Source organism: Melozone crissalis, unplaced genomic scaffold (assembly GCF_028551555.1).
Source record: "Melozone crissalis strain CALT ecotype California unplaced genomic scaffold, PUWL_Pcris_2 ptg000042l_1, whole genome shotgun sequence".
Classification (NCBI taxonomy): Eukaryota; Metazoa; Chordata; class Aves; order Passeriformes; family Passerellidae; genus Melozone; species Melozone crissalis.
In genome coordinates, this window is record NW_026535820.1 from 19,253,967 (window position 1) to 19,266,110 (window position 12,144).

General features: G+C 44.4%; 1 protein-coding gene across 1 annotated transcript in view; it reads left to right on the top strand.

Annotated features, from left to right (window-relative positions):
- The window catches only part of EMILIN2 (elastin microfibril interfacer 2), a 31,416-nt gene extending 19,539 nt beyond the window's left edge, over positions 1 to 11,877 (top strand). Inside the window, exons 5-8 of the mRNA XM_054285060.1 lie at positions 3,682 to 4,014; positions 4,582 to 4,620; positions 10,817 to 10,954; positions 11,540 to 11,877. Of these exons, the coding sequence (XP_054141035.1) occupies positions 3,682 to 4,014; positions 4,582 to 4,620; positions 10,817 to 10,954; positions 11,540 to 11,877 (848 nt within the window). The remainder of the gene's footprint in view (positions 1 to 3,681; positions 4,015 to 4,581; positions 4,621 to 10,816; positions 10,955 to 11,539) is intronic.
- The last annotated feature ends 267 nt before the right edge of the window (positions 11,878 to 12,144 follow it).

Genomic DNA, 12,144 nt, shown 5'->3' on the forward strand with positions numbered 1-12,144 from the left:
CTGTGGGGTGCAGGCACTCTGAGCATCCCTTGTTGCTCTGGGGTGCCTCTGGCCTCTGAAGGATTCGTGAAGCACACACTGCAGTTCCCAAGTGTTTCCAATTACAATAACACTGTCTGGCACAGCAGCCTAAGTAAGTTTTGATGGCAGGAGTTGCAGAAAGATTTTGGCAGAAGAGCCTTTTTTGGAAGTGATTTTGGAACCCTGTTACGTGATTTGGGGTATAGCTTTAACTATTTTTACATTTGTGATCTGCAGCCTTGTCTGCCATACCAACATTATTTGACAGGAAGACCTGAACTTGGATTAGTGGAGAGTTTCTTGTGCACAATTTGCCAGCACATCGTAGCATTCAAATGATGTCATTTGACTTCAGAGGGGCCGAAACAGAAACAAGTTGTTGCTAATAAAGTTGTTGAGGGCAGTAAGGCAAAGATGTGTTGCAAGAAATAAAACATAAAATCTTATCAAGCAGTGTAAGCCCAACAAAGTCAAATGATCCTCTTCTTAAAAATAGGGCTGCATTATCTTCCATATTTTTTATTCAGGGGTTTCAAATGCCTCAATCCAAACTAACAAGCCAGTTTAGCAAATGACTGTATCAGATGCAAACCTAGAGACTAGAAAAGTGCTTAATCTGTTGTAATTCCTGGTGAAGGAAATGGTAGTGAAATGTCCTGCAGCACACAAGGCAGTGGTGACAGCAGGCAGTGGTCTGCTCTGAGCATTCAGGGAACCATGCGTGATGTGCTGTCCAAGGTAAAATGATCCAGCAGCTTTCCATCCACATTAAATGGTGCCTTCCCCCAGCTCCATGTCTGGTAGTCTAAGTAGTTCTCATTGCATTCTGTCCCTCTCTGTGGATGTGTTTGCTCTTCACATGGCATGACACTGAAAGCCATGCTTAAGCTGGTGGTCTCTATTAAAGTACTGCCTTTTTGTATGTATATATAGATATATAGATATATATAGATATCCATTAATTTTTCCAGGAATCAAAAGTGGGGTCTTGCAGTCAGATACTGTGCTGGGAGTGCAGTTTTCTTTGGTTACAGGTATTTGACCTGACCTGCAATTCCTGTCGTGGTTCTCTGTATTGCAGGGTTTTGAAACCAACAGCAAAATGTTGTCTAAAGAAGTTGTGGCCTAAGAAACCAAATCTGTGCTCTGCATTACAGCATGGATAAAATGCAACATAAAATTTTTAATGCTGTAGTGTGAATAGTCATACAGTCAGTTCCTCTGGGCTCCCTGTGAGCTTGTGCACAATGCTGCTTTCTAACAGAATTGTAAAATCCCCTTGGTGTCTATAACAAAATTCAAGTGAGGTCTTTTGGGCTTCTTGTGAGAGCAGTCACAGATGCCTTTATTCTCTAGTTAGCTTTATGCACTTCATTTCTCTGTGTTTGAGGGCTGAGGAGAGCACCAGAGGATGCTGGTATGTGATGTGGTAACCACATTGTCCCTCACAACAGTGGTGACAAGCTGAGCAGCAAGGATGCTGCTGCTGAGAACAGTGTTCCTGTTCATAGCTGTGTAATGATCTCAGCTCTGTCCTTGCCTTCCCAGATAGATGGGAAGATGATGGGAAGATTGTGTTCATGGCCTGCTCAGCCAAGTTCAAGCAGATCTGTACACACACATATCTGATTGCTTCCACTTGAAGTTGAGCTTTAGTGATTCCAGATTTGGTGTTATGGAGATGGGACAGTTCTGAATATTGCAGTATTCATGTTGCATGCAAGGAAGCAGTTTGCTCAGGATATGGGATTTCAGCAGTTGATTGTTATTTAAAGGTCTAGAAAAGCAAGCAGAGAAATGTATTCATTTTCCCAGTATTATCCCAAATAATTGTCTTAATGAGGCTTAGCAGAATTGACTCAAGAAATGACAAGTACATGCATCCCAAGGTAAAATACTTTGTCAATTTGTTTTTTCAATTAGGTTAATCTGAAGATTTTAGTTGAAGGTCTAAATCAATGCCTCTGTGGACGGAAATTGTCTTACAAAGCAAATAATTCTGTTAAAAATTCACTTTGATACTTTCAGGGTTTTTTTACATTTTTTTAAGATTTTTTTTTTTAATTTTAAGGTTTTTATGAAAATAGTTTTAATCTGCATGAAGCAAACATTTCACTATTTAGGCCTCTGCCTTGTGGACAGAGTTACTGAGTGAGCTTCAGCCCAGCTTTGTGGTGCATTGCCTGTATGAGTTTCAGTTCTCCTCATGGTTAAAAGTCAGCCAGCAAAGATCAGGGAGGTTTTTTCCTAGCGGCCATATCTAGCAAATGAATGCAGGTGGTGTGAGACTATGACTTCAGACAGCCTCCCAGTACTCCTGAAGGCTTATGTAGGCTTTAAGGCTTTTATGAGACTGAAAACAAGACATGAAATTCACAAGGGTAAAGTGCAGGTGTGGAGTAGTCACAGAACAGCACGTGGGTTGCCAGTCTGGACCCCAGCCATGTGTTGGAGACAATACCTGCACAAGTTTGTTGTAAACTCTTCCCCAAGTGTGCAGAGTAAGGCTCTCCTGGGCTCCCCAGACACACAACAGAGCCAGGGGAAGGCTCACACCACATCTGCTGCTTGGCACAGCCAGATGGGTTAGCCCTAGGCACTGGTGAATTTTGGACTGTACTGAATTGAAGTGTTTCATTGTGGGCACCACTTAGAGAGGTGGTCTCTGCTGGGCACCTGGGCAGGCATCTCTGGTATGTGACAAGTTGTATCAGATAAATTTTTAATGGGTTGTAGCTGTCATTGCATCTGCTAAAATCTACACATTTGTAAATTTCTGTTCTTAGTGGAATGTAATTCAGCTTTACACTTGGGAGGGCATTGCATCTAGGACTTCATTTTTATGAATAAACCAGAATTCCCATAAAGGGCTTAGATCCTGACCAGATACACAAATGGAACCATGTCAGTGCTGTTCAAGCCTGATGTCATATGGGTTGGCTGCCCCAGTGGAAAAGTTTTTCAATGGTATCTCTTCGATTTAAACAATAAAGAATTTTCTGGTAGATTATATCTTTGAGTTCTCCCTTAATTGGCAGAAAATATTAGTAATGGAAGCACTAGGACGTTTAAGCTTGTTGCTTTTTTAAGTAAGGGGAAAAGCCTCTTAAGTCATGTTCATTTACTGGTGTTTTTTGCTGTGGATAACTTTTCTTATGATGGTGCTAGAGGGACAGCCTTGTGCTGAGAGTTGTGGGAGTGGAGAGTCAAAAGTAAGCACAGTGGGTATAAGGGACTGGGGAGAACTGAAGTGAGAGGAGAGAGAGGGAGAGAGAGAGAGAAAGAGAGGGACAGGGAGAGCTCGCTCTGGAATGAAGGTACTGGTGGGAATAAGTGTGATGCTCTGCCTGTTTGGTGCAGGAAGGCCAAGCTGGTGTAACAATTGAATGAATGTTCATAGGTTATTTGATTGCTGCTTGTCCTGTCTCCAGGCTGTCTTCATTCCTTTCCCTGTGCCACGCAGGCTGTAAGGAGTGGAGTCTGTAGAACTTCAGGAGTGGAACGGCGTTTAGCTAGTGCAGTCTTGGGTCTCAGGGAGCAGGTGGCCTCCAACTCAGTCCTGTTTTATTTTGAAGTATTTATCATGCAAAACCATGCAAGCTTATGTTCTATTTTAGGCAAATAATTTTGTATTTTTCCTCCTCTTTCCTCCTGTCAAAGGGCGGCCAGAAGTACCGCAGCATCCCTTGCCACCGAGGCCGCCCTTGCAGCCCCAGCCTGGCATTTCCCTGCTGCCATCCCGGCCCAGGATGCATCCCCCACGGCACAGGATCCCCCTCCTCCCACCACAGCTGAGGCCTCCCCCTCGCCCAGCTCTGCCAGGGTCAGCAGTGGTGCCGCTTCTGCCTGGAACAACCGGCATCATCCTGGAGACGGGGGAGGCAGGGCCTCCTGGCACGGTTCTGATGTCTGGCAGAGGGCGCCTGAGGAGCGCGGATGGCCAGGCCGGCCAGAGCACCATGCCCATTGCTGAAGGGTACGCTGGAGCACCAGGTGAGAGAACCAGGCTGTAGTGCATCACTCCTGAGTGCAATGGGTGGGTCAGGTCTTGATGAAGAGCTGACACTGAGATCTGCTGTGCTCTGCCAGCCCCCTTTTGGCCTCTCACGGACACCCACTGAGGCTGTTGGGAATGGGTTTTCAGCAGAGATGATTTGTGAATGGGCCTCTGCAGCCTCCAGCTGGCTGCAGGAGTGGGGGAAACACACTCAGTGCCAGTTTTGCTGCCTTTCCAAGGATGCACAAAGCATGAGGTCAACAGAGATGATGTAAAATCCCTGGTAACTACAGCAGTCTTTGCCACTAGGGAAACTCAATTTCTTTTTTTCCTTCCATAGTTCTTGCAGTGGATTTAGTACATTGGAGTAATAACTTGGTTCTCTTTCCCATGACCACCCCAGTTTAACAATAATTGAGCATTTCATAGGGGACACTATTTAATAGCTGTTTTGGTAGGTTGCTCTTCAGTAACCAGGGATGCTTTCTAGAGCACTGCAGTGATATTTGGTCGTAATGTACTCTGCTGTATACTGAGTCACACATATTACTTTTCCTTTGTAGGATATCCAAAGCCACCTCATTCTACCACGGATTCACAAGGTAAGGCAGTTTTTTCCTAGAAATGTTTCACATGGGTTCTTAATATTTGTTTCAGTGCCTGGAAGGTCATGGCTGAGAGAAAAAAATATGTTAATTTTTAGTATTTAACTTTAGCATTGAGGAAAATCTGATCAATATTTTCTAGACCTAAGCATTAAAACATAATCTGTATCTTTTGAAAACAGATGGAGATGAGGAGAGGAGTTGGGTTTTGAAAAATCATCTTGGGTTTTTGCTACTTACTTCACTGTGTGTTTTTTAAATACAGAGAGTTTGTATTTTCTAGCTAATGTCAGCATGCACCTTTCTGTATGCCTTCTAAATGAGAAAATAAATAGGTATTTATGATGATTTTATTATTTCTTTATTAAAACATGAATAAGGCCAAGACTAAGATCTTGAATAACTGCTGGCATCTTTATGAGGTTGTTCTCCTCTTGGGAGAGCTTCTGGCTTTGTTACAGTCACCAGGGCTCAAGTTCGTGACTTCAGTGAAAGCAGGAGTGCTGCCACTGACAGCCACTGATTGAAATGATTCAGAATGCAGTTTTCTTGGTTTGCTGGGGTGCTTTTTTTTCAATTGTTAATATCACAATTTATTTAAGAATTTATGATGAACAGGTATAAAATTTATGTGGGACATGCTGGTTGGCCTAGATAAATATGTTGATTGGGTGCTGCCAGTAATGCAGTCTCATACTCAAGATATTATCAAACCCTGGGGAATGGTATCCTTGATCAAAGTATTTCCATATCCTCTTCAAAAGAAGTTATTTCATCTAAATTTGTTTGAGGAAATACGGGCAATAGATGGAAGTAAAACATTAGGGCTTTATGGAATTCAAAAACCTACTGCCCCAGGACTTAATTTAATGGCCATAACAGAATCACAAATAGACTTCATGAAGAATGGTCTGGGGACTGACAAAAAAAGAATTGTAAAGAGTTTGTGCTCTCATTCTGATATTTATACCTGCTAATTAAAATTCCATCATAGCCTTAAAGCAATCTTTTTGCATTTGAGGATTGCGGTGGTAAGAACAGGCAGCAATAGATGAGGTTTCTGGAAAAGGAGAAGAAGTAAAGAAACATTCGTTTATCTTGATGCCAGCAAAGCCAATATAGATGTCTAGATTTCTGTGATAAATGGATTTCCTGGGGGTTTTGTTCCCATTGCAATTTATAGAGAGCAGTGTTTTAATAAGTTTATGCTAAAACTGTGTGAAAGAGTGGGTGGATGTTAGAAGTGTTGAAAAGGCAGGGCAAGGCAGGAGTGCACCCATCTGTGCTTGGTGGAACGTGTTGGTGGAACAGTTACCACCCTGGGATCCAGAGGGAGGTGGGCTTGACCAAGGAGTTCATTTTCCTGATCCATGCCACTGAATATCTCTCTAAATACATGATATTCCTGCTGATCTGTCCTTAAAATCCCCACAGTGTACCTTGCAGACCTCAATGGCAGACAGTCAGAAAACAGAGAGATAAGGGTGGTACCAAAAACTGTTAAGACTTTTGTGGACTTGGAGCATTTGCATCCACTGTCCCTAATCTGGCTGGATTGATGGGATGAGGACAATTGGATGAGGTTCAACATGACCTCAAGTACCTGACAAGTACCAGGTGCTGCACTTTGGCCACAATAACCTGCTGCAGTGCTACGGGCTGGGGGCAGAGTGGGGGAAGCTGCCCAGGGGAAAAGGATCCAAGGGTGCTGGTCAGCATTGGCTGAACACGAGGCAGTGTGTGCCCAGGGGGCCAAGAAGGCCAGTGGCATCCTGGTCTCTATCCCAAATAGTGTGGCCAGCAGGACCAGGGAAGTGATTCTTCCCAGTATTTGACACCGGGGAGGCCACACCTCCAGTGCTGTGTCCAGTTCTGGGCCCCTCAATCCAGGAAGGACACTGAGGTGCTGGAGCGTGTCCAGAGAAGGGCAGTGAAGATGGTGAAGGGTCTGGAGCACAAATCTGATGAGAAGCAGCTGAGGGGGCTGGACAGCTGTTTATCCTGGAGAAAAGGAGGCCCAGGGGTGACCTTATCACTCTACAACCACTGAAAGGAGGGTGTAGCCCGTTGGGGGTCAGCCTCTTCTGCCAACATGTGACAGGACAAGAGGACATGGCCTTAAGCTGCACCAGGGCAGGATTAGGCTGGACATGAAGAAGAGCTTCTTCACAGAAGGGGTGATTAGACACTGGAATGGAGTGCCCAGGGAGGTGGTGGAGTCACCGTCCCTGGAGGTGTTTAAGGATGTGGCACTCAGTGCCATGGTTGACATGGTGGTGTTCAGTCATAGGTTGGGCTCCATGATCACAGAGGTTTTTTCCAGTCCAGTTGAGTCTGTGGTTGTAGTTGTCAGTGTCTGATGAAGAGAGGGCATTCTGGGGCAGAATTCAGCAGGTAACAGTGCTGTGGAAATAAACAGCTGGAGAAAGGAAGATTTTTGGCTTATCAGAGGAGGAACTTAAATAAGGCACCAAGGAATCCTTACTGTCTCATTAGCTCTGGACAACTGCTTGTGATGTCTTTGGCAGTCTTCACTCAGTGCATTTTGTAGTGCTCAAATTCAAATTTGAAAGATGACCAGACCTTATTGTACTATAATTCCTAATATAAGAAGCTTGTACTATTAAAATGGCCTTCTGAGTACTCTCTTTCATTCTGCTTCTGAATAGCTTCTGTTACATAAAAGCACTGCTCAGGAAGAAGGGCAGATTGAGGGCTCCAATGCTCCAATTCTGTCTTCTGGGACTAAAGTAGCCCACTTTCATGCTTTTCTTGAATGCTGAGGCATGATTTGCATCTCTCAGTACCAGAGCATTTCTTGATTTTTATTTTTTCAGATTCCTTAGCTGTGTATAAGGAACAGTAGGCAAGTGCTGGAGCAATATTCTCTTGCTGCAGTGTGAAAGGATGGAATTGTAAGAGCAGACAGATATTACTAACAGACTCAGCAGGAAAGTGTGTGTGTCTTCATAACACACCAAGATATCATCCACATCAGAATCACTGTGACTTAGCAGAGCAGCTTCACTGAGCACTGGCTCGTGGAAATCAGTGTGGTGCTGTGCTGCATGGCCAAGCCATAGGCAGGAGGAATGAGATGTTAAGGTCAAATTGGAGCGTTTAAAAAAACTAGGCAGGGAAGTAATAAATTGCTTGTATTTTGTCCCATTTGCTCCAACTGAAATTACACACTTTGCCCTCATTTAGATTTAGGAGTATTGACCATATGTGAGAGGAAATCTGGCAAATCCTCCTTACTCCTGCTGTATCCAAGGGACTCATAAGTGCCTATTGACAAATGAATTATGTACTTATTCTTTTTTCTGTGTCAGTTCCTGAAGAATCCTCATTCCAGTTGCTGAGCAGTTGTCCGCAGCACCTTCACATTGTTATTTTTTTCTCCTTTCATCTTGATAGCAAATGCCTGTGCTGTGTGCTGTTTTGTTTTGCTTCATGATCTTTTTTGTCTTTTCTTTCCTTCTGGCCCTTGGGCTCTGTGGGAGGCATGAACTGTGCTTGGAACCAGGAGCACAGCTAGCAGATGGGTGGAAGGAGATGTAGCCTAACAAGGGCCACCCATGCATCTTCTGTTAATTTTTGACTCCTCAGAATGCATTACAGTAGCACAGATTGCCAAGAACAGACTTACCTGCTCCTGCTTACCTCCATGTGTAAAATCTCAAGTGAAAGCTTCTTGAATGCATCTGAAGTCAAAAGAGATTTTTCCTCCCCCAAAAGGGGGAGTAAAACTGCAGTTGAAACTTTTGTGAAACATTTTATCTGCCTGGCAGTTTCTTCATCAGAGCTGTGCCTCTGGTTCACAGCTTTAAAATGCTTTAATTTTTTTCCTGATGTTTATACTTCCACAATATTGACTGCTTAAGTGTCCAAGCCTGGACCTTCCTTCAAGAAGCTGAGCTTTGATCTTTGCCTGAAGAAAAGTGTTTGCAAGAGGGGACATGTAGGAGAAGATGGTGCTTTTTGAAAAAGCACTGCCGAGGTGTTGGTAGGAATTGTGAAAACTTCAAACAGGCACAAGTCCATCTAGAAGGTGGGAAGAGGGGAAGAGAGCACAGACACAGTGCATCTTTACTGTGTGACCTTATATCACCCCCTGAACTGATCTACAGCATATTTAGACAGGTTTAAGATTTCTCCTTTGAATAGATACATATGGTGTGCTGAACTCAGCTGCAGATCTGAAGCAATTTCATCAGCTTAGCAACAAATAGGTACTTCTAATAACTACTCTAGCAATTAGTGAAGGAAAATCTTCAAGGAAGCTGTGGAGAGCCAGGGCAGGAGTTACTCCTTTATTCAGATGACACCAACCCAAACAGAGCTGTTGCTGCTCCAGAGCTGGCAGTGTTTCTGGGCAGGTAACATGTGGTTTGTTCCATTTTGCAGTACTACTGCAGGGGAAAGTGAGCCAAGAATTTGAGGTGTGTTTTCAGTTAATTTCAGTCTCAAGGTAAGCTGAGAGTAGCTTTCTGTGTAAGCAGCATTGTGTTAAGGTGGTGAAGCTTTACAGAAGCTGTTTAAGTAACTAGGCTTCCTGCAATTAATTTTGGTCCTTTCAAATAACCTCATCTTAGCTTGCAGTTGCACCTGCAGGCACACTCGCAGGTAGAAGTAATGAAAAAGGGCTTCTGTCTATCTTTGGAGCTTGAAACAAAATGCTGAATAAGAAGATTTCCAAAGATAAGTGAGGCAGCTGGTTACCAGCCCCTGAAGGAAATCAGTGTAGTTATCTGCCAGCTCTGAAGTTGCAGGCTTGTCTTCCCCTTTGCCTTCTCCTCCCCACCCCCCAGGCTGAGTTATTCAGAAAAACAGTGAATAGCAGAACATTTGTATATCCACATTTTAGGTGAAGTTATGTGACTTTTTAAGCTTCAATTTTAAGCAATATCATCTGAATTAGATTGGATTTTAAGAAAAGTGTTTTTACACTGGTCAGGCGCTGCAACTTCCCCAGGGAAGTGGTCACAGCACCAAGCCTGACAGAATTCAAGAAGAGCTTGGAGAATGCTCTCAGGCACAAGGTGTGATTGTTGGGGTCCCGTGCAGGGCCAGGAGTTGGACTTAGGTGGTTCTTGTGGGTCCCTTTTAATGCAGGATTTGATGAATTTACAATTAGTTGCTGATGGGCATCTCTGATTGAGAGGGAGAGGCCAAACATTAATTTCAAGGAAGGCAGAAGGAGCAGAGTGAAACAGCAGCTGTGGACAACTCTAGGGCATTTGTTGTTTCGCTACTTGCCCAGACATAGCAGCAAGAATTGACTCTAGCAGTGTGTACTGCCTTAAGGAAAATGTTTAAAGGGAAGGTATTTGGAATGGGACTAATAAGTGACTGAGCACTGAACACTTGATATTGTCAGTCTGTTAAAAGTAAAAATTCGTTTTAATTGTTCAAATTATATTTCATCCAACTCAGTCTAACAAGCAGTGTTCATCTAGCAGCTGGATAGCCACTATAAAGTACCTAAGTGTCTGTTTGATCTGGTGAGAAAAGAAGGAAAATTGTCAAGTGAAAAGTCCCCCAGAAGAGAAGTGCTGGAGAGAGACAAAAGGTTCTTTTTGCATTAATACAGAAATGTTATATATTCTTATAGCCATTTTCAATGGACTTTGGCAGAGAAAGTGGGAGATCTAAGCTGTGCACAACATGACAAGGAAAGCTGGCACGAGCTATAATCTTTAGCATTCCTATGGCCTTTGTGATAGTGATGGAGAGTGGAGATGTTGAAAGGCAGCTTCTGTCCTGAGAAAGGTCTTGGGCAGAAGCATCATTGAATTGAAGGGTGCTAGGATTTCCACTGCCAGCATTTACCAGCCATGTACTGTTTCCTTAAAACAGAAAAAAACCCAAACCAAAACAAACAAAAAACAAACAACCAAACAAAAAATACCCCAAAACAAAAAAAAACCAAAACACAAAAAAAACCCCACCACCAAAAAAACCCAAACCTTTGGCCAAGGCAGGCACTTTATGTTGCTCAGTACATTTTAAGGTGAGACACCTGGCACCTGGGCTAGTAATATGTATTCTGCTAATTCTGGCGTCCTGCAATTGGCAGGATTAGTCCAAGTGGAGTATGTGCAGGAACAGACAGAGATTTATAAAACATCATAGGAACAAGGCTGTGTTATCATCCTGATGTGATTCTGACTTGTGTTGTTACCCATTTCAGGCCCTGCCACTGCTGCTGTGCCCTCCCTGGTGTCATTTTCTGCTGGGCTCACACAGAAGCCTTTTTCCAGTGATGTCGGCGTGGTTCACTTCAACAAAGTGCTTGTGAATGACGGGGACTACTATAACCCCAATACAGGTAACAGCTAAGGAATGCACCCACAGGCATGCTGGACAGGCAGGAGCAGGGGTTACCGTGTTCCATGTTACCTCAGGCCTTGCTGGGACATTGAAACCAAGTAAGTCCATCTAAACCAGACACATGGGGTAAAAGCTCCCTGTGGGTGTGGACAGGCACACGCTTTCATGGCTGGTTTTCCATGACTGCCCAGTACTGCTGAGGCCCAGCTCACCTCTATATACACAGCTGGGTGTGCTCCTCAGCCCCCGTGAGCCCAGCTGAGCAGAGGTGAGGTTCCTTACTCATCCACTTCACTGTGGCTGGGGCACAGGGAGAGGGAGAGGTGGGAGAGGAGGAGAGGTTCTCATATTGCCTCTTCAAGGTCCCTAACTGGGAGCTGCCTCCTGCTCAAGCACAGAGTGCAAGGTGTGCCTTCGCCTTTGTGACTCCGATCAGTTGGTCGCCTGCCCAGGCTGACCTCATTGCCTGCAGGAGCAGTGGGTGACCCACGCGGCTTTATCACTGTTTGTCACTGTGCTCAGGGCAGTCAGGTGTCCCCGTGTTGAGTGGCTGTGGGCAGTGCAGGCTCTCTCTGTTCTGCAGGCATTTTCACGTCGCCGTACGAAGGGCGCTACCTGATCACGGCCGTGCTGGCCCCGGAGAGGGACGAGTACGTGGAAGCGGTGCTGTCCGTCTCCAACGCCAGCGTGGCTCAGCTCCACACCGCTGGCTACAGAAGGGAACTGCTGGAGTATCACAAACCCTACTCGGGGAAACAGACCTGTGGCGGTCCTGGGACGTTCCACCTTGTTCTTCACCTCAAAGCAGGAGACGAAGTGAACGTCGTCGTAACGGGAGGCAAACTGGCCTACACAGACTCTGACGAAATGTACTCCACGTTTAGTGGAGTTCTCCTTTATCCTTCCATTTCTCATGTTTAGGTTTACCTTGGACAGGGGAGAAGGGTAAGATATTCAGAAGAAATTAAGTGTAATAAAATTCAAAGCTTTAATATATTCAGTTTATATATTTGATTTCAGTGATGGGTTTATAGTCTGTGGGGAAACACTTTCCTTGTCCCTTGTTAACAGAGGTAGCTACAAGAGACACATTTCTGTAGCTAAATGAACTCCTTCCCAAGCCCTTTACCTGTACAAGCAGAACAACTGTTTAAACAACAAGTATGTTCTCAATAGATACTTCTCCAC